The sequence below is a fragment of the Sturnira hondurensis genome, unplaced genomic scaffold (assembly GCF_014824575.4).
Source record: "Sturnira hondurensis isolate 20B ecotype Veracruz unplaced genomic scaffold, ASM1482457v3 Scaffold0015508, whole genome shotgun sequence".
NCBI classification, from domain to species: domain Eukaryota; kingdom Metazoa; phylum Chordata; class Mammalia; order Chiroptera; family Phyllostomidae; genus Sturnira; species Sturnira hondurensis.
The window spans coordinates 41,816-67,456 of NW_028088139.1; the positions used below are offsets into that span (position 1 = coordinate 41,816).

The 25,641-nt window shown below is 52.9% G+C and overlaps 3 protein-coding genes across 7 annotated transcripts; all 3 read left to right on the top strand.

The window, feature by feature from the left end:
• The first annotated feature begins 843 nt into the window (after positions 1–843).
• On the top strand, positions 844–4,860 carry LOC118999809 (myeloid cell surface antigen CD33-like). 2 transcript variants are annotated; one of them, XM_037064537.1, is made up of 7 exons: positions 844–1,063; positions 1,128–1,511; positions 1,713–1,991; positions 2,197–2,244; positions 3,693–3,786; positions 4,107–4,187; positions 4,410–4,860. In XM_037064537.1, exons 1-6 carry the CDS (start codon positions 1,030–1,032, stop codon positions 4,177–4,179), a joined length of 912 nt encoding a protein of 303 aa, XP_036920432.1. In that variant the 5' UTR covers positions 844–1,029; the 3' UTR covers positions 4,180–4,187; positions 4,410–4,860. The 2 variants fall into 2 exon arrangements, with proteins under 2 accessions (XP_036920432.1, XP_036920434.1); XM_037064539.1 differs by having other exon boundaries at positions 4,113–4,187.
• Positions 4,861–7,358: 2,498 nt separating this feature from the next.
• Positions 7,359–14,081, top strand: LOC118999808 (myeloid cell surface antigen CD33-like). Of its 2 annotated transcripts, XM_037064535.1 has the most exons (7): positions 7,359–7,407; positions 7,472–7,855; positions 8,057–8,335; positions 8,559–8,606; positions 9,823–9,919; positions 10,197–10,281; positions 13,618–14,081. In XM_037064535.1, exons 1-7 carry the CDS (start codon positions 7,374–7,376, stop codon positions 13,735–13,737), a joined length of 1,047 nt encoding a protein of 348 aa, XP_036920430.1. In that variant the 5' UTR covers positions 7,359–7,373; the 3' UTR covers positions 13,738–14,081. The 2 variants fall into 2 exon arrangements, with proteins under 2 accessions (XP_036920430.1, XP_036920431.1); XM_037064536.1 differs by lacking the exon at positions 8,559–8,606.
• Positions 14,082–19,750: 5,669 nt separating this feature from the next.
• On the top strand, positions 19,751–25,316 carry LOC118999807 (sialic acid-binding Ig-like lectin 5). 3 transcript variants are annotated; one of them, XM_037064532.1, is made up of 9 exons: positions 19,751–19,867; positions 19,935–20,318; positions 20,529–20,804; positions 21,002–21,053; positions 22,287–22,531; positions 22,619–22,909; positions 23,202–23,292; positions 23,645–23,705; positions 24,559–25,316. In XM_037064532.1, the coding sequence occupies exons 1-9, from the start codon at positions 19,825–19,827 to the stop codon at positions 24,718–24,720; spliced, it is 1,605 nt and encodes a 534-aa protein (XP_036920427.1). In that variant the 5' UTR covers positions 19,751–19,824; the 3' UTR covers positions 24,721–25,316. The 3 variants fall into 3 exon arrangements, with proteins under 3 accessions (XP_036920427.1, XP_036920428.1, XP_036920429.1); XM_037064533.1 differs by having other exon boundaries at positions 22,619–22,903; XM_037064534.1 differs by lacking the exons at positions 23,202–23,292; positions 24,559–25,316 and having other exon boundaries at positions 22,619–22,903; positions 23,645–23,691.
• The last annotated feature ends 325 nt before the right edge of the window (positions 25,317–25,641 follow it).

A 25,641-nucleotide genomic window follows, 5' to 3' on the forward strand; every position in this document is an offset into this window, starting at 1 on the left:
CACTGAACAAAAACAAAAACAAACCAGAAAGGACCCTACTTACAATTTGCTCAATTATTTGAATAGGCATTTCTATGAAGACACACAAAAGGTCAATAAATACATGAAAATATGTTCACCATTACCAATATGAGATAAATTTAAGTTAAATCACACAAGGAAGTTTCCCCATGATTCTGTAAGTTGACTATTACCAAAAAACTAAAAAATGAAAGAACTGTGGGAGGGAATAAGAAGTAAACTGGCCTCTTTTTCTTTTCTCTCCACTGCAAAGCTGTGCATCTGCTTTGGAAAACAGTCTCGCAGTTCCTCAGCGTATTAGATTTTTTAAAAACCCCACACTTGTATTTAAAAAAAACAGTATGTGAGCAGGAAATGTGGTCAACTCCCCAGTGACCACAGCCTTCCTGTGTTGGGAGGAAGGGGTGTCTGTGGTGGGGACTTTCTCAGGGACACAGACCAGGTCCATGGGTTCCCTCTTGTCTTGTCTTCAGTCAACAGACACTTAGATGCTCACCAAGTGCTTGTGAATGAATGAATGAGTGAGTGAGTGAATGAGTGAATGAGTGAGACTGCCCTCTCCTCACAGGGAATCTCTCTTTCCTTCTGCCCCGATCTTCACAGGAACATTATGTGTCCTACAGCCTGTGGGACCCAGCATGACTCCCACATGAGGCTCTGACTCCTGCTCATGCAGGGGGTGGCCAGCCCCTCTGACTGGGGCCCTTAGGAGACTCACAAGTCTGTCCTCAGACGTCCTGCTGCTGCTCTGGTGCAGCAGGGGAGCCCCCGAGGTGGGCAGGACTCAGTCAGCTCCCTCTCTGCTCTTCCCTGGGCGCCAGCATGTGTGGGCTGCAGGGTGGCCCCTGGCTCTATGCACAGAGGGATGTGCTTTGGCTCTGAGGTTCCTCTTTTGTAAACAGCTCACATCTCGTGCTCCTCCCAGCTTCCGTGGTCTCCCCACAGCCCCCCCTCCCATGGCCTTCATTCTCTTTCACCCACAGGAACCAGACACCCGCCTTGTCAGCGATGCTGCTGCTGCTGCTGGCTCTGCTGTGGGCAGGTGAGAGGCTGAGGGGAAGGTTGTGGGTGGGTGAGGGCAGCTGCTGACCCTGCTTTCCCCACAGGGTCTCTGGCTCATGACAGAGGATACCCGATGACATTACAGGGTCTCGTGACGGTGCAGGAGGGCCTGTGTGTCTCTGTGCCCTGCTCATTTCAGTATCTATGGCCCTCCTTGTATAATGATCCCCCCATACATGGCTACTGGTTCCAGGAAGGGGCTAATGTATTACAAGATCCTCCTGTGGCCACAAACAACCAAGGTCGAGGAGTGCAGGAGGAGACCAGGGGTCGATTCCTCCTCTTTGGGGATCCCAGGAACCACAACTGCTCCCTGGACATCAGAGACGCCAGGAGGACCAATGAGGGACGGTACTTTTTTCGGGTGGAGAGAGGAACTACTATGAAACATTCTTTCATACAGAAAAAACTCACTCTGCATGTGACGGGTAAGGAACAGGCTCCAGGAGAGGCCACAGGGAAGTTGACAGTGGCCCCAGGGCAGGATTGCAATGGCCCCATCCTGGGAGGGGGATGGGGGGAAATCATGTTGGGGTTCAGAATGAGGATCTGGACCAAGGCCTGAAGCATCTCTCAGGGCCACACCTAGAACCCTCACCTGATCCCCTGTTCCCCCTTCTCTTCACCAGCCCTCAACCACACACCTGACATCCTCATCCCGGGGACTCTGGAGTGTGGCCACCCCATGAACCTGACCTGCTCTGTGCCCTGGGCCTGTGAGCGGAGCACACCCCCCCTCTTCTCCTCGACGTCAGCTGCTCACACCTCCCTGGGCCCCAGAACCCGCCTGTCCTCCATGCTCACCCTCACCCCACGGCCCCAGGACCACAGGACCCACCTCACCTGTCAGGTGCAGTTCCCTGCAGTGGGTGTAACTGTGGAGACAACCATCCAGCTCAACATCACCTGTGAGTGCTGGGTCAGAACAGCAGGGTCCCTGAGGGTGTGGGAGCAGGAGAGCCAGGCTGCTGTGCTGGTGCCTTTGTCCTGGAGGCCTGGCTGAGCAGGGGACTCAGAGGACACAGTCCTGCCCCTCTTGCCTTTCTGTCGTCTCTAAGGATAGGGGTTACCTACAATTGTCTCACCATGTTCCACCCTCTCTTCCTGTTTCAGGTTCCCCCCAGCACTCAGCATTTGGTGCCTGCCCAGGAGATGGCCCAGGTAGGAAGGAGCCCATCCTAGGCTGCAAGGAGCTTGGCCTCTTCCAAGTCAGGGGAGGGCCAGGTGTCTCCCTCACCCTGGATTCACCCCAGAGGCCAGCACCTAAAGAACAGAGTTGCTTCCTCTTTTTCCTCTTCCCCCAAGGCCCTGTGAGCAGCTGTCCTGTGTGCCACCCCCAGCCTGAAGACTCTCCCAGCTCGTGTCAGCTGCACCAGGAGAACAAGGCCCCACCCACATGCAGAGCAGCACGATCCTACTTCTCCTGATGAGTCCCCCAGGTTCAAGTTTAGTTTTTGTCCTATAGTCTTGAATGTCTGTATTCTTATGTTTTGTTCTTTATTTTTTTACTTTTTCATTGAACTTACTAAGGTGATATTGGCCAATACTATCATACAGGCTCAGGTGCATAATTCCATCATACAACTTCTGTGTATACTCTTGGATAACATTCCGTTGTGTGGATGTTTCCCATTCAGCCATTGATCAGGAGGCAGACATTGGGGTGTTTCCGTTTTTGACAATGAGAACACTGCTGTGAATATTGGTTACACTTTTTTTGGCATATGCCTGAGAATGGAATTGCTGGGTCACAAGATAGTGTCTGTGTGTCACTTTTAGAAGAAATTGCAGACTGATCTCCACGGTGGCAGCTTCATTTCCGGTTCCCAAAAGCAAGTATAAGCCTTCCGATTTCTCCCCACAATGACCTGCATTGTTATCCTCCTTGAAAAACATTACAGGTCACTAGTGGGGCTATTTCACTGTACCTTTGATTTGCATTTGTGTGTAATAATAATGAAGCCATTTATTTTTTTGGTGCAGTTACTGTCCATTTGTATTCATTTTCAAGAAATGATTTTCAAGTCCTTTGCCCATTTTTAATGGGATTGCTTGACTTTCTGTTGTTGAGTTGTAGGAATGTTTTTAATTTAAGATAACTTGTAAATAGATTTCAGAGAGAGGGGAAGGGAGACATAGTGAAAGAGAGAAACATCGATTTTTTGTTACACTTACCTATGCATTTATTGCTTGCTTCTTGTATGTGCCCTGACCAGGGATTGAACCCACAACCTTGACACATTGGAATGGTGCTCTAACCAACTGAGCCACCAGCCTGGACTGTAAGAGTTCATCACATGCACTGGATCATTAGCATGGCCAGACCTAGGATGAGCAAATATTTCTCCCATTAAATGGGTTGGCTTTTGACTTGCTCCACAGAGTTAATTAATGAACATATGTTTTATTTTGATGAATGTCAACTGAGGCCTTTTATTTTCTGTCCCACTGCAGGGGGTCAGGGCAGGTTCAAGGGTGAAGGCACAGGTGGTCCCAAGTCTGTTGGTGCAGGAAGGCCTGGAGGACCCCCTCCTGGTTCTCAGTGGGAGCTGAAGGACACAGGACGGCCATTGAGCAGGTGACTCCCTCCTTGTCTCTCTTTCCTGCAGGAAAATCAGGGCCTGGGGCAGGAGTGGTGCTGGTGATCATTGTGGAAGCAGCTGCCAAGACCCTGCTCCTCTTGCTCTGCCTCATCATCCTCATGTGAGCTCTGCCCCAGGGAGAAGGGAGGGGTGGGGAGGGCAAGGGGCAGGTGGCTGAGTCCAGGGCCAGGGCCGGGGACACTGATGTTTCAGGGGTTGTGCTGGCAGGAGGTGAGGAGGGGGTGGGTGAGGACCTCACATGGACAGCCTCCATGAGTGTCCAGGCTGGGAGGTACCTACTGTGGTCAAGATAATCTGTGAGACTTGCCCTCCCCCACTTCACTATTTTCTCTGCCCCTTGAGAAAGAAACAGGGGGTCAGGTCTGCTGCCCACTGCACCCTGATCCAACCAGACTGGAAAAGCCAGGTCTCTTCTCTCAGAGTCAGGTACCACAGGAGGAAGGTGACGAGGCCCACAAGGGGCATGAAAGATGCAAACACCGTCTCATGTTGATGTCTCAGGTGAGTGACTCAGGATTCTCTCTACCCAACATCCCCCTGACACTGCCTCCAGGATGGTCCCTGGGATTGCTCTGCTCAGCATGGTGATTCTTGAGCTGCCATCTTCCTCCCCAAGCCACTACTTTACAGGGTCCTGGTCACACAGATGACACGGTGCCCTCCCTTCCTTCTTAGTGACTCAATAAATCACTAAGTCCTTTTCACCCCTCCTCCTTAGCACAGCTCAGCTCAATGCCCGTCTCCTCCCCATCCTGACCCTGGTCGTTCCTGAGGCCTGATACCTTCCTGGGTGACTGAACCCAGCAATGTCCTGCCTCCACCTCGGTCGTCAACCCAGGCCCACGACTGTCTTTGCACACGCCTATCCTCCTCGCCCCACATAGCTTGAACGGCCACGTTTCCTCTCTGTGGCCGGGGATGAGAAACAATCTCCACAGCCTGAATTTAGGGCTGGCATGGCCTGTGCCCTGCTGGACTCTTCAGTGGATTTCACCCTGTTCCAGAATCTCACACCATCTCCACACCCAGCTGGGCCACGGCCTCTGTGACTCTGAGAGTTTGCATGTGCAGTTCCTTCTGCAGAAATGCCCTTCCCTTCAGATTCTTATATATCCAAGTGTGTGAGTAATTCTTATGTGCTTTTGAAGAAAACAATTGTTATCTGTTTATTTATGGTCTCTGTACTAGTACAACTGAACCCCTACTGCGTGCAGTATTGCAGACACTGGGGATGCGACCATGAACCCAGCACCAAAATCCATGTCATCCAGAATCCGCCATTCTGAAGACAGGAGGATAGAATTTAACTCACTGAAGACACTACAGCACTGAGACACAGAAGGGAGGGCCTGTGTTTCAGGGACCAACGCGGGGTTTTGATGTTCACTCTGAGAAGCCACCTCATGACCACCGAGGGAGGTCAGCAAGAGTGCTTGGTATAAATGATGGAGAAGAGGAAGTGGCCAGGACTGGAGATGGGGGCACGTGTGACAGTGTGAGAGGGTGACAACAGTGAGGAAGGACAGGCCCTGGTGGCCCACAGAGAAGAGAATACACAAGAAAACACGTCGTCACTGGGTCTCAGTGGTTGGTGGGAAAGGTGTGAAGATGTGATTGGAGCAGGATCAGGGGAGAACTGGAGGAGGGGATGTGGGACCCCAGGGTCCAGAAACCCCCTGAGAAGTTTGTCTACAAAGAGGAACAGAGGAGTGGGTCCAGTGAAGAAGACTTTTCTTGATTCCTTCTCTCCTTTTTCCTAGAGGTGAATTCCCATGAATTCCTGCCTGTGTTGCTTTCCTGAGGCCATTGAAACAAGTTACCACACTTTTATTTAGCAGTTCCTTTTTATGTAGAAAAAAGTTGTATTCTCTTAAATTTGGGGGTTAGAAATTGAAGTATAGAGTAAGATATCTTTTCCCTGTGCCCTTTTAAGTTCTCAACTGAGATCACTGGAACAGAGAAAGACTAGGCGTCACACGTTGGTGTCCCATGTCCTGAACCCCGTGATGACAAATGAGTTCTGACATGTGGAAACCCGGTGGTTGGTTGGGACTCATGCCCTCAGAGACTGCAGGGGAGAGTCCACCTTTGTGATTCCCAGGGGCTGGGGCTCTCAGCTGTCCCTGGTTGGTGTCTGGGTCACTGTAGCCCATCACTGGCCACACTGCCTCATCCTGCTCTGTGTGCAGAAAGTCACCTGCCGTGTCTCTCTTTGAGGACACATGTGACTACATTCAGGGACCAACCCTGACAAGGGAGGATCCTCTCCAGGTCAATATTCTCACCTCTGTCCCATCTGCAAAGACCCTTTTCCTCATTAGGTGATGTTTACAGGTACCAGGCTCTCGATGAGTGGCCAATATTCACCCTCTGCACTTCCCATGTGACCTGGTGCCCCCCATAAATGTCCCCATCTGGCCTCCAGACCTAGTTTGCCTTGGTCTCCCTCATTCTGATGCAGTAGAAGGACACCCCATGAGGGGCACATGTCTTGGGGAACAAGAGCTTGCTGTTCTACAAAGGCCACTATTAAGAGAGTTAAAGGAAAAATTACAGACTTGGAGAAAATATCTACAATAAAGACTTCATGCATGACTTGAATCCAGAATATATCCAAGGTATTCTTATGAAGCAATAATCAAAAAATAAACACCATTCTAGAAAAATAGTCATTAACAACAAGGAACAGAAAGGACTCTACTTATAATTTGCTCAATTATTTGAATAGGCATTCCTATAAAGACATGCAAATGGTCAATAAATACACAAAAATATGTTCAGTATTACCAATATCAGATAAATTTCAATCAAATCACACAAAGAAGTTTCACGATGACTCCATAAGTTGACTATTACCAAAAAACTAAAAAACGAAAGAACTGTGGGAGGGAATAAGAAGGGAACTGACCTCTTCTGATTTGCTCTCTATTGCAAAGCTGTGCATCTGCTTTGGAAAACAGTCTTGCAGTTCCTCAGCTTATAGATCTTTAAAACACCCCAGAACTTCACACTCCTATTTTTAGAAAAAAAACAGTATGTGAGCAGGAAACGTGGTCAACTCCCCAGTGACCACAGCCTTCCTGTGTTGGGAGGAAGGGGTGTCTGTGGTGGGGACTTTCTCAGGGACACAGACCAGGTCCACGGGTTCCCTCTTGTCTTGTCTTCAGTCAACAGACACTTAGATGCTCACCGAGTGCTTGCGAATGAATGGATGAGTGAGTGAGTGAAGACTGCCCTCTCCTCACAGGGAATCTCTCTTTCCTTCTGCCCCGATCTTCACAGGAACATTATGTGTCCTACAGCCTGTGGGACCCAGCATGACTCCCACATGAGGCTCTGACTCCTGCTCATGCAGGGGGTGGCCAGCCCCTCTGACTGGGGCCCTTAGGAGACTCACAAGTCTGTCCTCAGACGTCCTGCTGCTGCTCTGGTGCAGCAGGGGAGCCCCCGAGGTGGGCAGGACTCAGTCAGCTCCCTCTCTGCTCTTCCCTGGGCGCCAGCATGTGTGGGCTGCAGGGTGGCCCCTGGCTCTATGCAAAGAGGGATGTGCTTTGGCTCTGAGGTTCCTCTTTTGTAAACAGCTCACATCTCGTGCTCCTCCCAGCTTCCGTGGTCTCCCCACAGCCCCCCCTCCCATGGCCTTCATTCTTTTTTACCCGCAGGAACCAGACACCCGCTTTGTCAGCGATGCTGCTGCTGCTGCTGGCCCTGCTGTGGGCAGGTGAGAGGCTGAGGGGAAGGTTGTGGGTGGGTGAGGGCAGCTGCTGACCCTGCTTTCCCCACAGGGTCTCTGGCTCATGACAGAGGATACCCGATGACATTACAGGGTCTCGTGACGGTGCAGGAGGGCCTGTGTGTCTCTGTGCCCTGCTCATTTCAGTATTCATGGTCCTACTGGTATAATGATCCCTTCATGTACGGCTACTGGTTCCGGGAAGGGGCTAAGGAATTGCAAGATCCTCCTGTGGCCACAAACAACAAAGATCGAGAAGTGGAGGAGGAGACCAGGGGCCGATTCCTCCTCGTTGGGGATCCCAGGAACCACAATTGCTCCCTGGACATCAGAGATGCCAGGAGGACCGATGAGGGACTGTACTTTTTTCGGGTGGAGAGAAGAACTACTATAAAACATTCTTTCATACAGAAAAAGCTCACTCTGCATGTGACAGGTAAGGAACAGGCTCCAGGAGAGACCACAGGGAAGTTGACAGTGGCCCCAGGGCAGGGCTGGGATGGCCCCATCCTGGGAGGAGGATTGGGGAACAGCATGTTGGGGCTCAGAGGGAGGAGCCGGACCAAGGCCTGAAGCATCTCTCAGAGCAACACCTAGAACCCTCTCCAGATCCCCTGTTCCCCCTTCTCTTCACCAGCCCTCAATAACACACCTGACATCCTCATCCCGGGGACCCTGGAGTCTGGTCGTCCCATGAACCTGACCTGCTCTGTGCCCTGGGCCTGTGAGCGGGGCACGCCCCCCCTCTTCTCCTGGACATCAGCTGCTCCCACCTCCCTGGGCCCCAGGACCCGCCTGTCCTCCATGCTCACCCTCACCCCACGGCCCCAGGACCACAGGACCAACCTCACCTGTCAGGTGCAGTTCCCTGCAGTGGGTGTGACTGTGGAGACAACCATCCAGCTCAACATCACCTGTGAGTGCTGGGTCGGAACAGCGGGGTCCCTGAGGGTGTGGGAGCAGGAGAGCCAGGCTGCTGTGCCTGGTGCCTTTTTCCTGGAGGCCTGGCTGAGCAGGGGACTCAGAGGACAGAGCCCTGTGTGTCCTGCCTTTTGTGGTCTGGGAGAATGGGGCGTTGCCTATGCATGTCACATCTCGTCCCACCCACTGAAGAGGGAACTCCTCTCTTTCTGTCCCAGGTGCCTCTCAAAGCCGAGCATTTGGTGCCTGCCCTGGGGATGGCCCAGGTAGGAAGAAGCCTCCTGTCCATATGAAGTTGATTGAACAGGGGTCTGTGCCCGGCTGATACAGGGCACATCTCCCAAGTTCAACAGAGGGACAGGACATGGTCAGATGAAGGAACTCCCTTCAGACCTCTTCCCCAATGTCCTTCACTGCTGTCCACCAAGGGTGACCTGTAAGCTCCTCCTGCCCATCCTAAAGAAGGCTCTCCCCTCAGCCGCCCGTGCTTGGGGCATTCTGCAGGAGATGCAGGGTTCAGAGCAGCCGCAGGTCCACAGCAAGACTGAGCAGAAGGTAGAGGGATTGTCTCCACGCCTAGCCCTCCCTTTCCTACAAGCACATCCGCCACCCGAGGGGACATGTGCACAATCGCATGTGACTCGGCACCATCACCCACAATCCACAATCTACTCTGGGGTCCACTGGTGGTGCTGGACACGCTGGGGGGTTGGACTGTGTGTGATGGGCTGTGTCCCCCTTTACTGTATCACACAGAGACTTTTCAGTGCTCAGAATAATCCCTTCGGGCCATTTTGTGACTGTGGGTCCATCAGCTTTGACCCCGACCTGTCTCTGGAGCCCAGAGCTTCCCCCACCCTGTTATCACTGGTGATGGCATCTGGTCCCCACCCCACTGGACAGGGAGCTTCTTCAGTCCCATAAGACAGGCAGTGCCCAGAGACACCACCCTGACCGTGGGCGTGGGGCTCCTGGGAGGCTGGCCAGATGGAACCAAGAGAGCAGGTTGGGGCTCCCCAGGAAGTCTGAGAACCTCCCTGATTGTGCCCCTGTCTGGAGGCACAAAGGCCACCTTCGACTCTGCGTGACAGGGCCAGAGGGGACGAGGAGAGAAGATATTCAGATTGCTTCTCAGGAAGGAAGGAGAGGCGGGTCTCTCGGCACCCCACAGCTCTCTGCGTGTCTCTGAGGAAATGCCCACAGGACGCTGAGGTTTAAGGTCCTGGGCAGCCAGGGCCGGTCTGCTTCAGAGACACCCAGGTGGAGAATGGCCTGGTTTCAGAAGTGATGAGGGGTGCTGTCCAGAAGCACGGGGACTGGCTAGGGGGTGTCTGTAGACCATGCCCTTTATGCTGCAGCTCTGGGGGACCTGGTGATGAGCCTGCATGGGAGCCAAGGGGCACCCCTGTCTTCATGCTTCAGGGAAAGGGAAGCAGCTGCTTGTTCAGCTTGGAGCTCACCCCGAGCCTCTCTCGTGTGCAGGGAAACCAGAGACCAGGGCAGGCGTGGTTCATGGGGCCATCGGGGGAGCCGGAGTCACTGTGCTGCTGGCTGGCTGCCTCTGCACCACCTACTTCCTGTGAGCTGCGTAGGGTGTGGGTCCAGGTGCAGAATGGGGGCTGGAGGGGTTGGGAGGCCCAGAGGGAGGCTGGGGGTGCAGTGGTGGTGAGAATCCAGCTGCTGAACCAGGCTTCAGTGTGCTCCCAGCTGTGGCCCCGGATGTCCAAGATTGGGCGGACCTGGTTAGAAAGGCTTGTTGTGAAGGTCCCTGGTCTGCTCCACCCTTCACCTGCCCTAGCCACGCACTCCAGCCTCAGAGAGTGACCTCTCGTCAAAGACTCTGGTGTCTCCCACAGAGTGAAGAGGACCCACAGGAAGAAAGCAGCCAGGCCAGCAGGGGGTGAGGACGACCCCTACACTGACGTGACGCCAGCTCCCACAGTGAGTGACCTGGGCATCTGGTGCCCAGCCCACACCCCTCACCTTCTTCTCTGGGTGGCCCACGGTAACACTGCATTTGGCATGTACGAAAACGAGGTCTTCAAAGTACTCCTTTTTTTTTTGAAAATGTAGATTTTATTATTCTTCAGTATATCAGGCCAACACACCTGGGAGACATATACCACCCTTTACTGCTCACACTTCCCAAGAGGCAGAGGAAAAGCCACCCTACAGGCCCAGGTGGGGCAGCCCAGGGGCTGGTCAGATGCAGACAGAAGGAGAGAGGGGGACATGTGGGCATATCCCTGATGGAGGTCTCCCTGGGGAAGGCGAGGTGAGGCAGGGGAAGCAGGCTTAGGCCTGGCTGGTTTGCATGATGTTGGTGGGCTCTAGGGTGAAGGGGCTGCCTCTTGTGGCCTGGTACCTGGTCCTGGTGGGATTAGGGCAGGAGGGGAAGGGGCTGGGGTGTCAGAGCTCCATAGAGGCGGTGGTAGGGGCTGTGCCCTTTGGACTGGCTGGATTGCCGTGTGCCAGTCAGGTTTGCAGGCAAGTCCTTCCCTATCACGAGCCATTGGCCAGGTCTAGCAAGGACAGTTTCCCTAGGGGAGCAAAGCCCCTGGTGTCATAGCAAAGAAGGATGTGGTTCATACTCCCACAGACATACTCCTGCTGGATCTCCACCTCGTCACTGGTCTTCTTGTCCCTGACACCCAATCAGAGGCCTGTCTCTGTCCCTCCCAGTCCTGCATCAGCTCTTCCTGCACCAAGAAAGATGCTGCAAAGCACGTCTGTGCTTCTTCTGAACACAGCTTAGCACGACCATTCCCTTCAGACTGAGCACCCCTCTTAGTCCTTATCCTGCTGATGCCCCCTGCCCTGCCCGCCTGTCACCTCTCCACCTCTCCTCCCCTGCACACACGTCAGCATGGCTTCTGTGAAGAAGCAAGTGAGAAACGCACTGAGCTGCAGGGACCCAGGCCACTTGGTCTGGCATTTGAGGCTGGAAAACCAGAGTCACCTTCAGTGCTTCCTGCCTCCCACACTCGCCTGCTCACTTGCATCTCAGCATCACCTGTGGTCTCTCCCTGCCCTGTCACCCGCCTGCGTTGCCCGCCCTGTTCCTGCTCACCCTCGGTGCTCAGGCTCTCATTTATGCATTGAACTCTGACCAATGCGGACACTGCGGTGAGGTCTTTGAGCCCATGATTCACAACACCCAAGTATTTCCTTTCCTTCAGCAAGTATCTCCCACTTAGCAACCGTTCTGGGCGCTTGGGTAATATCTGCATTTTTACAGATTATTAGGTTACTGATGTGAAACATCCCTCCTGAAAACTCTCTTCTTGGCTTGCTGATGACCACCTTCTCGCTGTGTCCTCTCGTGGCCTTTTCTGTGTGTCCACGCATTTCTGGGGCCTCTTCTTCTTATAAAGATGTAAGTCATTTTGGGTCCTGTCCTAATGAGCCCACTTAAAATTGCGTCCTTCTCCAAAGGCCCGAATGTCAAGTACAGTCACATTGGGAATCAGAGCTTCAACCCATGAATATGGGGGCACAGGTCAGTCCATAGGACAGACTGAGTCAGGTTAACAGCCATGAATGAAGTATGAACTTGTTAGGTTTTGGATACATTTTGAAGGTGGAGTTGACCAGATTTGCACTTGGACCTGATTAGCCAATGGGATGTGGGGTGCACTTGGGGTGAAAGAAAAGAGAGCCCATGGCTTCTACCTCATAGGTGCCATTGATGTCACAGGTGACTCCATGGACATCATAGCTGTCCAGCGATGCTATAGTGGTGCACAGATGGTCCTGGGTGTCCATAAATATCCACAGTCACCAAGGAGGTCTCCCATGTGGTCACCCTGAGCAACTTAAAGAACTGAATTACCATTCCCCAAAATGGCCAACTCTCTGGAGGTGTACAGTGTGAGAGACGAAACCTTGTTTAAGTTACCATAAGTTTAAGGTGCTTCTGAAATGTTTACCTGAAGGTGACAGATGGTCAGAGTCCAGAGCTCAGGAGAGGGCAGGTGGGAAATGTGGAGATTTGGGGGTCTTCCTCTCAATGTCTGATAGTACATGACACCACTGAGATTAGAAGGGGTCTGCAGACAGTTCTGAGACCCTCCCCCACCCCAGTGTTTAGAGTCATGGAGACATGGTGGACACAGAAAGGAGAGCACTGAAGAAATGAATGACTGGAAGAGTGCGGGGTTGGATCCAGGTGGCCAGAAAGGAGTCAAACTTCAAGGAGGAGACCCTGCTAGTCTTTTCTCAAATGCTAGTAAGTCTGGTGAGATGGGGTCTGAGAAACAGCCATTAGATTGAGCTGAGTGGTATCAGAGGTGAAGAGGACAAGCACGGGTCTGGTGGCCAGGTGGAGGCAGATGTCCTGACTGGAGTGAGTTCAAGAGAGACTGGGAGAAGAGGAAGTGCGAAGCCTCTTGAGAAATGTTAACTCGAGAGCCAAGAAAGGAGTGACAAGCTGAACTTGCGATTGGCATCTGATGTGCAGTGAGCATGTCGATATTGTGGGACAGAGCCCCCGATGTGTGGGATCAGACAATACCTCAGGTAGACAGTGTCAGAATTCAGCCCTGTTGTAGGCCACTCAGCTGGTATCAGAGAATTGCCTGGTGTAAGAGCAAAGGAGAGACAAACAGAAGGAGAAGTCAATTTTCACAAACCCTTTGCTCTGTATCCAGTGCCTGGCACATGGGAGACGCCCGACAGCCCAGGGGTTGTGTTTACAAACCATAGACATGTGAAAGACACTTGAGAAGTGCCTAACTTCTTTGCGACTTAGTTTCTTTCTTCGTAAAATAGTTGTATTTTCCACACAGGTCTGTGTGAGTGTTGAGTAGAATTGGAAAGCAACCCCTAAGAGCCATGTTTGTTGGATAACTGAAGACATGGGACCTTGAGAAATATGTAATAACCCTGGTAGGGTGGCTCTGTTGGTTGAAATATCATCCCATATATGAAAAGTTTGAGAGTTCGATCCCTGGTCAGGGCACATACCTAGGCTGTGGGTTCGATCCTCAAGGCAGAGCATGTATGGGAAGCAAGCCACGGATGTTCTCTCTCACATCAGTGTTTCTCTCTCTCTCTCTCTCTCTCTCTCTCTCTCTCTCACACACACACACACACACACACACACACGCACGCACACACATACATCAATAAACATATCCCCAGGCAAAGATTAAAAATGGGTATTTAATAAAAGAATGGAAGAATGAACGAAGGTCCTTTCACAATCAAATCCACTTCAGGGGACCCCACCACCCCACCAACTCCCTGCTCTGACCCCGTTCTTTGCTCTCCCCACAGGGATGCCAGATGAAGCCCATGATAGACAGCCCTCCTGACCCCACACTCTCTACAGAAGACAGCCTGACCTCGGGAACAGAGCCAGAGGTGTATTATGCCTCCATCAGCTTTCAGAAATGAATTCTCCTCAGAAGGGAACCCACACAGCATACACAGAGATGAGGACCTAGTCGAAAGCCAGCGTGGCCATGTGGGAAGCTCCTTCTTGGAAATGTAATGTCCCCACAGGCAGGGAGTGCATAAACCACTGCACATGCATTTCCTGCGATGTCGAAACTGTCTTAGGTGTTGCAATCAGAGGGACCTGGGATTCAGTTCATGCTCTTCCATTAACTATGACTATGACAGCCCGTCAGCCACCTTACTCCTCCATGTCACCATTCCCTGCTTTGTGATTAGGTGTAAGAAGTTCCACCTCACAGGGTTGCTTGAGGATTGAATAAAAGTTCATATGCAGAACACCCTGCAGAGGTCCTGGTCCACTGTGAGAGTGAGTGACATGTCACTGGGAGGCTGGGTGTCTGTCCTGTTCTGGACACCACATCTGCAACATGTCAGCCTCGCTCTCTACTCAAGTCCCTCCTGTGGGTTTCTTCCCGTCATCTCTCTCCACTCCTGAATCTTCCCTGTCCATCAAGCCTACCTGCCACTGGTCCTGCTATGGGCAAAACCATGTATGGACATCCATAGAATTTCCTAAGACTCAGAGCTGACCAGAGTCAAAATACTGCTCCATCTCTCCAGCCCAGAAGAACACTTTACGAGCCTTCAACTTGTTGTTCTAGGTCAGGAGTCAGGAAACAAATGTTGTGAGAAGACAGAAATCAAATGTTTAGGCTTTGCAAGCGGTGTAGTCTCTGTGGCAATGATGCAATTCTGTCTGCAGGACAAACACAACCATAGGCAATCTGGAAATAAGTTAATGTCACTCTTTCACAACATTTTATTTTCAAAGGCAAGCAGCCCCCTGTGTAGTGTTCTCCTTTCTGTTCAAAGTGATACTTGATCTCACCTGGACCAGTTCTCCATCACCTTATCCTAAGCTGTCAATCACTCAAGCCAGTCTCTGAGAACCTTTATTCTGATGCATTTCTCTCTGTCTTTGAGCATCCACGTCCCTCCTCCGGGAATGCCAATCACCATGTCATCCTCTGGCTAACCCCTTCTTAGCATCCAAAATTCCATGTGTTTATTGCGATGGTGGAGGAAAGCAGCATTCCATAATCTTACTCCTGAAAACCTTGATATTTTGTCATTATTTTCCATCCTGACCTGAGAATGTTTATTTATTTATTTGGGAGAGGGAGAGAGAAACATTAATTGGTTTCCTTCCTCATACATATCACAACAAGGGTTTGAACCTGCAGCCTGTGCCCTGACTGGGAACCAAGCCTGCAATCTTTCAATCTACAGGATGATTCTTTAGCCAACTGGGAAATGCCAGCCATGGCAAGACTGCTAGTATTTCAACTTAAAGTCAAAGCGAGCACAGACCAAAATTTTCCTGCAGCACCAAAAGCATGACAGGGAAAAAGATGCATCATAAGTTCATAAAGTGCCCCCTAAGGACAAGTGGAGTGTAACACAATGCCCAATTCCTCACCCCCACTGCCGGGCACCCAGAAGGAAGAGCTGAGTCAGACTTCCGTTCATGATAATGTGAGATGGGGATGCAGACCAACCCGTTGTTGAAACACTAACACTTGATAGGTGGACTTCCAATGCAGAGAGGATGGTGTTGACCCTCGTTCCTTACTCCTCCCCTCCACTCACAGTCACACTCCCTGTGACTGGTGCAAGAGGCCACCAGAATATGCTGGAGATAAGAAGAACATAAATTGGTTAGGAGCTCAGGACTTGAGGGACAATGCACAGGCAGGGACCCTCAGTGCCGGGCCCCAGCAGAGGACCAACGCTCAACCCATTGTTTCTCAAATGCTGACTGAGAATCAGGAGGCAGCCAGATAGGTGCCTTCCTCTCCAGGTCCCTGTGAAAATAACAGGGAGTCCAGCAAGAGGGGCTAATGGGAGCCAGGAAGTGCATGCTTTTTCTGTCGGGACTGAGAGCATCTCCTCCTGCCCAGAAGCACAGGGTGGGTGGACAGAACTGGAGAAAGTCTCCAACATATTGTCTAGTATCCCTGACCCTGACCCTCACTCTTCTCCTTTGTCAGTTTGGAGGGCCTCTCACTTTTAGACTCGTTGTGTTAGTTTTGTTTGTTTTGGTGCAGTTGGCATCAAAGGAGCTACTTAGGAGTCATCCAGAGGGCAGGAATCAGAGTCTTTGCAAGCACATCCTCCTGCCTGTGGCTCAGCCAGGTGGGGCAGACAGACATCATCCTCAGCACAGACAACGCCTGAAAGAGAACAGGAGAGGGGGAAGATCGAGCATAGAGAGGAGCCCAGTCCTATGACTGCTGATTGTTGGTTCCCCCCGGATCCATCCAACTCCACACCTTTCCCCTCCTGGACCCAAGGTGGGTTATAAGCCTCTGGGGTCAGGCCCTTCTGCACAGTTGGGAGGCAGAAACCTCTGGTCTCCTTGCACCCGGTTTCAGCACCATGGACAGCGGTAGTGGCCCAGTCCCAGACTCCCTGGGGTTGAGTGTTTCCTGGTGGATTGAGCGCCCCCTGGAGGAAAGCCATCTATGGGGCCCAGGGCAGAGTGGAAAGGGCTGGGTGAGGGTCTGCTGACCTTCTAGGTCAGTGATGCTGGTCACGGGTGTCTGGACCTCCGGGGTGCAGCCTTCCTCTGACGTGGACTCTTCCCCCATGAGGAAGTCAGCTGTGTACTGGATGCCGTGCTAACTCATGAGATGGGAATAACGAAGCCAGACTCGGAGCACCACTGGAGGAGAGCATTCACCACTCAAAGTGGGGTCCCTAAGACACTTTACAACTGTTCTAAGACCTTAGGAGAAATCAGGTTTGCTTTTAGCTTTTTATCTGTCCCCCAGCCAGCTGAATACCTTCAAGCATGCTTTCTGTCTTTCCCCATCTGAGCTGATTAAACTCTTACAGTCCAAAACAGGCTTTCCTTTTTCTGTTTTTTTTTTTTGTTTGTTTTTCTGTCTGCAGCCTCTGGTCTCTGCCCAGGTGGTCTCAACCACCCCAGACTCCCAGCCCCACTTCTGCCCAGACTCTTCCTGCAGTTACTCACCCAGGCTGGCCTGAGCCCCAGAGTCAAAGAGTCACAGGAAGTTGGGTAAGTAGATTTATATGTTATATAGATTGGTGATTGGAGTTTGCAGGCAAAGAAAGCAGGAAAGTTATATAGAAAATATGGGATGGATTACATTCTTCATGGTGTTGATTGTGGATGTCATTTTTGAGAGGCTGAGCTTTCAGTGTGCACACATGCACCCTCACCACAGGTGCCTCCAAGTCACACACACCACTCAGACATGTGCACACAATACACACAGAGACCACAGACACACATACACACATAGACACACTAATATAGAGACAGACATCCCTCGAAAATGCAACACTTCTAAAACACACACACACACACACACACACACACACAAACACAAAACTGGTCTGAAGCCCCATGGTTCTCACACGGGCAGCTTTGCAGGGGAGGATTCAGGCCGATGGTCAAGCCAAGCAGATCCAACATCCCAGCAGACAGGAAGGTCGGGGACGCTCATGACTCTAGGTTTTTCTCTGCCATTCCACTGACCTTGTCATCCTCAGTAGCCACCCTCTGCCATCTGATGTCACCACACCCCTAGTCCCTGAGCCTGTGGTTCAGTGGTTCCTGTGGCCTCATCACCCTCCCCACCAGCCAGTGAGGGAATTACAGTTGTGTCCACACTGAGACCAAGCACTGGGAGATGGGCAGGGAAGGGGGACATCTCTCCAAGTTTGAAAAGACTGAGACCTGAAGCCAGGTCAGGTGGGAATTGAAGTGGACTCACCTGAAAGGAGTGAGGGGCAGGTGAAGAAGCAGGAAAAGAAGAGAAAGTGGGAGGGGGAAGCAGGAAAGGGGCAGGTGGAGGAGGAGAAAGTCAAGGGGAGGGGGAGGGGAAGGGGAGATGGGGAGGAGAGAGTGGTGGAGGGGAGGAGGCAGATTCCCTTGGATGCTGGATCAGAGATGCTGAAGGACTGAGTGAAGCAAGCAGGATACAGCTGTACTCCCTGTCTGCCCCACCAGCATCTCTGGCTCTGGTCCTGTTCTGTGAAATGGAATGACTTGCCTCACATACAGCCTTGCTCACAGGTCCCATCCTCCAGGCCCCTCCCTCTGTCCCTCCACGGGTTCACCAAGCCCACCTTCCCCTTGTGTCAGCCCTGACCAGCCAGGCTGTGACTGGGTCCCCGCCCCCAACACCAGGTCCAGCAGGGTCTCCCTCACATCAGCCTAGTCCCCAGAACACCCTGCTCCACAGAAGGGAGGGAGGTACCCAGGGTGAGGGTGCAGTGTGACGGGCCTCTCCAGCAGAGGGAGCATCTTGAACTGAGCCCAGGAGGCTAATCCTGCTTTGAAGAGAGGAGAAGCGGGCGGCGGGACTGAAGCTGCGGGGTGCAGAGCAGGTGGAGGAGAAACAGAGGGGTCTCCTCACCAGGTTTCCTCCCGTTACCAAGTCCTTCCCTTCCCTCTCCTCCTCCCACCCGCAGAGAGACCCCAGTCGTACAGACCTGCCTCATGTGGACGGTGTCCACTGTGGGCCAGCCCAAGCTGCTCCACACAGTTTACTTGTGGGAAACCCCTTGTTCCCTGACTCGGGCTGTCATAACACAGGGACGCCACTAGGGGCGTAAACCACAGCGAGTCACATTCTCACAGTTCTGGAGACAGGAAGTTCAACACCAAGGTGTTGGTAGGACTGGTCCCCTCGGAGGCCTCTCTGCTTGGTTTGCAAATGGTTCTTCCCCAGAGGTCTCTCCTCTGTGCATGTCTGTGCTCAAAACTATCCTTCTAAGGACACCAATCCCATTGTACTAGGGTCTGCCCTGGTGATCTCATTCTGCCTTCATCCCCCTAAAAGACCCATCTCCAAACCAGTCACATTCAGCAGTAGTGGGGGCCACAACATGAACAGACGAAATTTGGGGGTGACACAGTTCAGCCCACAGCACCACGTGATCCTGGGCGTCCGACTGTGCACAGGCAGTGAGACCTTTCACAGGGCAGCACAGTGAGCATGAGAGAGCCAGGATGGTGTCTGGGGCTGTCTGGTTGCAGAGCCCCCACCCCTCACCCCACCCTGGAGGCCTCCACTGAGAAAGCACAGGGCCCATCTGTCCATCAGGGGATGTCCACCAAAGGCTCAATTCAGAGTGACCACTGAGGATTGGTCAAAGCCAGCCCCTGCCCATACCTAGGGTTCCCCCACAGAGAAACAGGGTTGAGGACTGTGATGCCTCCTTGTGACAGATGAGGAAACTGAGGCTTGGAGGGCAGAAGAGCCAGGCCCACCTGACTACAAAGGCACACTCTGCTGGCATCTTGCTCTCAACCAACACCAGGGATGCCTGGGCAAGGGGGCTCCAAGTAGGCCAGCAAGCTGAGGACCACCTGTGGGGCCACAGGCTGCTGACCCACCCCCCTGGGGGCCTGGTCCTGTGAGCACTGGCCATTCTCACCTGGGGGCTCATTGTCGACTGCCCAGAGGAACCGTTTCCTACACACGCCAGCCTGTGCTCCCACCAACACACTTGGGACTCCAGAAGATGGCATGGCCTGGGGCTCCTCTGCCTCGTCTGGCGTTAGGGTCACTCTCAGGAACAGGGACAAAGGCTGCCACTGTCTCCACTGTGACTCCACGCCCCTGAGTGAGTAGATAGTCTTGTGGACTGTACGTTCATTCATTCGTCCATCACCACCTGTCTCACCTAAAGAGCGACGTCACATTTCATGCCTCCTGTTCCCCTGTCAGCCCCTCCCGAGTCCCACTCCCAGGAGACTGATCCTGCGTACTGTACAGAAGCTGTGCCTGCTTTTCTGAGTGGAGAGCAGTGCCAGAGAGACAGGTGAGGACAGGAAGTTGAGAGTGGTGGGGTGGCTGTTCCTCGGTGTGTGGGGACCTCACGGGGACGCCATGTGGAAAGTGGAACTGCTTATTCTCCAAAGGCCAGGCCAGCTCCACCACAGAGGCTGCCCACTTCCTTCTCTCTAATCATCACCTTTCTCTCTGGCTTCCTGTTGGGGCTTCCTCTTAGTCCTGTGGCAGCAAGGCCCTGACACCTAACCCAGAGATGCTGCTGCTGCTGCTACTGCTGCTGGCCCTGCTGTGGGCAGGTGAGTGCCCCAGGGGAACGGGTGTGGGCTAGGGTGTAGGCTGTGGCTGATTGGTCTTTCCCCACAGGGTCCCTGGCTCAGGATCAAGAATTCCGGCTGCAGGTGCAGGGGTCTGTGACGGTGCAGGAGGGCCAGTGCGTCTCCGTGCCCTGCACTGTGATCTACCCCAAGAAAGACTGGACTGACTCTACCCCAGCTTATGGCTACTGGTTCCGGGAAGGGCCCAAAACAAACAACGATGCTCCTGTGGCCACAAACAACCCCTATCGTGAAGTGAGGAAGGAGACCAGGGGCCGGTTCATTCTTGTTGGGGATCCCCAGACCAACAACTGCTCCCTGCACATCACAAATGCACAGAAAAGGGACACAAAGAGATACTTTTTTCGGGTGGAGAGAGGATCTTTTGTGAAACAAAATTTCATACACGACCGGCTCTCTGTTCATGTGACAGGTAAGAAATGGGATCAAGGTGAGGACACATGACTGGGTCCTGAGGGCTCCTGGGGTGGGAAGGAACCTGCTTCTCCTCATCCTGGGAAGGACTCAGGGGGGTCAGTGGGGACTGGACCCAGGGGCTGGCCTGGCACAGAGGCTGCAGTTAGCGGCACACCTGGCCACCCCTCCTCCAGTGCCTCAGTCTCGCTCTCTCTCTCCTCCCAAGATTACACACCAGCACCTGACATCCACATCCAGGGGACCCTGGAGTCTGGCCACCCCAACAACATTACCTGTACAGCATCATGGGACTGTGACGGAGAGACACCACCTGTCTTCTCCTGGATTGGGGTTGACCTTACACCCCTGGGTCCCAGGACTCCCAACTCCTCAGTGCTCACCCTCATACCAGGGCCCCAGCACCACGGCACCAACCTCACCTGTCGTGTGGCCTTGCCAGGTGGTGAGAACCGGGAGAGGACCGCCCAGCTCAATGTGACCTGTGAGTACCCACCCAGTCATGACACCAGTCCCTGGGGGTGCAGGGTGTTGGGGGTGTAGGGTTGAACTGTGGAAGTGGGGCTGGTTAAGAAGGAGGACACCCAATTCACCCCCTTCCTGTATGAAGTTAGTGGGTGGAAGGGGCCAATGCCCACCTTTCTGCCACTGAGAAGGGAACCATTATGTCTGTCTGTCCAGATGCTCTCCAGAACCTGACCATCATGTCCTGGAAAGAAGGCACAGGTAGGGAGCAACTTCTCCTGTCTGGGGGGTGGAAGTGGGTCTCCCTGTGCCCTGCAGAGCAGAGCTGGGATTTCAGAACTGAGATGGGAGACAGACTCGGGCCAGGTGAGGGGACAATAGAGGTAAGAGGCCCCCCACTCACTCCTTGTTGGCTCACAACCTGGCCTCCCCAACCCCGACCCCCTCAGGGGACACTGCATGAGGTTCTCAGATGTACAACACTGTGGCAGATATTCATAGAAGTTACAAAGAGATAAGTTTAGTTCCCCCCTGGCACAATCCATAGTTATTACAATATTATCCACTCTATTTCCTCTGCTGTACTCTATATCCTGTGACCATTTTTATAAAGGGCAATTTGTAATATTATTTTTTAAATCTGCCTTAATTTCTTCTAGTAGCCTCATGTAAACACCCCCAACATGGCCGCTCAGTCAGGCCTCACAGAACTACTTGCTTTCTGGGAGCAGGCAGGGCCACACCACACCGTGGCAGCAGCTGTGCTCTGTGCCATGCTCCCACAGTGTCCTCCATGCCAGCACCATTGCCTGGCCAGCTCCCACCCCTGCTTGTGCTCTGCTTAAGACTCTCCTCCTCCAGGAAGCCCACCCTGACCTGCCAGTCTCATTCAAGTCCCATTTTCAGGCCTCCCTCAATGCAGTTAATCCCCTATCAAAAAGTGTGTCTTGCTGCCCTGTGAGAACCCACTTTTGGGGTGTCTCATCCATGAGACTGTGGGTTGTGAGACACAGCTGAATTGGGCAGGTCAGAGTGTACCACTGTTGACAGACATAAATGGCAAGGTTCATACAGAGAAATCTGGGGTGTGCATTGGCACTGGTGGCCAAGGTAGGAGGGGTGGGGACCTGCGAGGTGCAGCCAAACACCCAGCAGAGTCTTGCAGAGGCTGTAGTGTCTGCCTCTAGCCCTGTGTCTTGGGGCTGAGCTCTGCTGGTTGAGCCCATGGGATTATGGAAGAGAAGAAACTGATGTACATAATCTAAGGGGGCAAGAGGAGAGAGAGAAAGAAAGAGCACAGAGATGCTGGGAGAGACAGAGACAAAGGGAAATATAGAAACAAAAAGAGAGAGATATATAGATGAACAAGGAGATGGAGAGGGAGAGCCATGGAGATGCAGAGTCACAGAGAAGCAGGGACAGCAGAGGGGGAGAGAGGGAGACAGAGGGAGACCTAACCACAGCTGGGGCTTGACTCCCTCTCTGTCTTGCCAGGATACACAGTTCTGGCCAATGGCTCATCTCTCCAAGTCCAGGAGGGCCAGTCCGTGCACCTGGTGTGTAAAGCTGACAGCAACCCACCGAGCAGTATGAGGTGGACCCGGGGCAGCCTGACCCTGAAGTCCATGGACCCAGGAGTCCTGAAGTTGCCCCAGGTGGAACTGGAGGACCATGGGAAATATATCTGCCGAGCTCAGCAGCTCGAGTCAGTCTCTCTGGAAGCCTTTGTGACCCTCAGTGTGAAGAGTGAGTAGGAACACACCTGGGGGCAGGGCCCTGCAGTCTTGGCTGGGGAGAGAGGCTCCTCTGATCCTCCCCTGTTTCTCCCCACAGATCCCCCACAGCTGCAGGGACCCTCCTGCTCCTGGGAGGACAGAGTTCTGCACTGCAGCTGCTCCTCGAAAGCCCAGCCACCCCCTTCACTGTGCTGGTGGCTGGGGGAGAGCCTGCTGGAGGGGAACCACAGCAATGCCTCCCACACAGTCACCTTCCACTCAGCAGGGCCCTGGGCCAACAGCTCCTTGAGTGTTCGTGGGGAGCTGACATCCAACCTCAGGCTCAGATGTGAGGCCCAGAACACCCATGGGAAAGAGACAGTGACGGTCCAGCTGCTGCCAGGTCAGGGTGTACCTGGTGAAGCCCAGGGAGGGGGTGCACAAGCCTTGACTGTAGATTACACTGAGTAGGGGGGGAAAGTGGCCAGACACCAGGCAAAGGGGCATTGGGGTCCAGGCCTCAAAGACATTGGCTGGGGAAGGAGCTGGGGGGCCTGGTGGCTGCAGTCATATGAAGGGGTCGGGGACAAGGAGTCCTGGATGGGACTGGGCACACTGGTCAGCATGGATTCCAGAAGGTGGGGTGCTCAGATACCTGCTTAGGGAAGGAGGGGCTGACCCCAGGTGTCTTGTCTCTTCAGGGAGACCAGGACATAGGACAGGAGTGATTCAGGGGGCTGTCGGGGGAGCTGGTGCCACAGCCCTGCTGGCCATCTGCCTCGGACTCATCATGTGAGTGGGTGGTGACCCCAGGCTGGGCAAAGGCCTCAGGAGGTGGAGGTGCTGGTGTGTGGGGGGCGGGGAGGCAAAGAATCTCCAAACCTGAGAGCCCAGAGTTGTGACAGGGTGATCAATCCAGGAAGAGGTGCCACAAGTGGATGCAGTGACAGGAAGTCAGCCTTCTGGCACCTTGGCCAGGTGCACTGTGTTCCCAACACCTGGCTGCAGCTGTCTGGGAGGAGGGGCCTGTGCTCCTGTCCTGGTCCCTGCAGCCAGGCAGCAGCCTCCACACCTGCCTCAGTAAGCCCTGCCAGGCCCCCAGGTGGGAGCCCGCTGGGCTGAAAGGCCCCTTCTCTCTCCTCAGACTGAGGATCTGCAGGAAGAAATGGGCAGAGAAGGCAGAGGGCCAGGAAGGTGTCTCCCAGGTGAGTGTCTGGGGCCATGTTCCACCCAGTGTCCCCGTGGTGAACACAGAGGCTCCTCCTCTGCCCCCAAACTGGGCCCTCCCCAGGTTTCCTGGCTGAGCCTCTCAGATCTGAGGACTGTCCTCTCCCACATCCCCCAGAGCCTGTCATTGGCCAAGTGCTGTCCCATTTCTGTTGTAGCAAGGCCCTTGTCCTTTGCTTCCTGTCTAGCCAAACTCCCAAAAACTACTATGCATTCCTGGCTCCACCTCCGCTCCCTGAACATTCCCCACACAGCGTGGTGCTCCCACCATTAACATCAGCGAGTCCAACAGAAATGCCATACGAACAACATTTATAACTTACGATGAAAAAGTAGGAAGGAGCCCTGGCTGGTGTAGCTCCATAGATTGAGCACAGGCCTGTGAACCACGCGATCACGGTTTGATTCCCAGTCAGGGCACATGCCTGGGTTGCAGGCCAGTTCCCAGCAGGGGACTCACGAGAGGCAACCATACATTAATATTTCTCTCCTGCTCTCCTTCCCTTCCCCTCTAAAGATAATTAATTAATTAATTAATTAATTAAAAAAGAAAGTAGGAAGGAACATGAGATCAGCTTTTTTATCTGTAAAGTGGGATAACAGTCATATCCATGGAGAGAGGTCATAAGGTTTATGTGAGATTAGTAATAAGAACAAGCTCTTATGATAAAATTTATTAATGGTACAAACAGATAAATGAGTGAATGAGTGAGTGAGAGAATCCTCAGGAAAAGGGTGTGAGATGGACAAATGAATGAGACCCCCAAACACCAAGTGCCCCTCTCCAGTGACCAAAAGCCAACTCAGACACCCCTGTCTCCTCCCACTCAGGGTCACCTGAATGCACCCTCCTCCCACCACCTGCCCCCAGCGCCGGCCGCCTCTTGCTCTGAGCATGAGCTCCATTACGCTGCTCTCAGTTTCCACAACATGAAACCACACAACCCTCAGGCCCAGGAGACCCCGTACTCTGAGGTCAAGCTCCGGAAATGACAGCACACCCCCACCCTCAGGAGCTGACTGGGGAGCCCAGAAAAAGCATCTCCACAAAGAAAGGTGTGTCAGGGTCTGATTCTTAAACAGTTAACAGCCTGTGAGCCAAAGGTCATGAATGGAAACATGAAGTTCCTTGGAGTGGCTGAGGTCGCAGAGATTTCTGGGTTCGAATCCAGGCCCAACTACTTACTGAGGCTGTTCCAGCAGGCAAGTCACTGTACCTCCATGTGCCTCAGTTTCCTGCTCTGTAACATGGGGCATAATTTGACGACCTACATTGTTAGGTGAGAAAACACGCACCATTGGCATTAAGGACATTATGTACTAAGTTCACCTCAGGAAGGAGCACAGATATCACTTTTGCCTCTACCTCTGTCTTCTGTTTGGTTGATGATTTTTAAGAACTTGTGTTATCTTCACTGGGTGGAGAGGAACTTGTATCATTTTAAAGCGTTTCCATTCCTAAATGTAACTCCTTGGCAGGAGAAGATATTTCCCGATACATGTATGTAACCAAGGGTTCATCCAGAGTAAATAAAGACTGGGCAAAGATATTCCAAAAATCCATGAGAAAAAGGCAGACTACTCAAGAGGAAAAACGGGATATTCCAAGGGCCATAAGCACCTAGGGAGGTGGCAGGCTTCAGTAGAAGTCAGGGAACTGCAAATAGAAACTGTGGCACTGGACCACCACACAGCCACCACACTGGGGAAAATAATTATAAAAAATACCAGGTGTTGAGATCACTGCACTGAGTGAACAAAGAGCCAGTCACAGAAGGACAGATGCTGTGATCCCAGCTACACACTGTATCTACAGTCATTAAACTCTTGGAAACAGAGGGCACAGGGCCCCTGGGGAGGGGACATGGGAAGTTGGTACAGAGTTTCAGTTTTGGAAGATGAGGATGTTCTAGA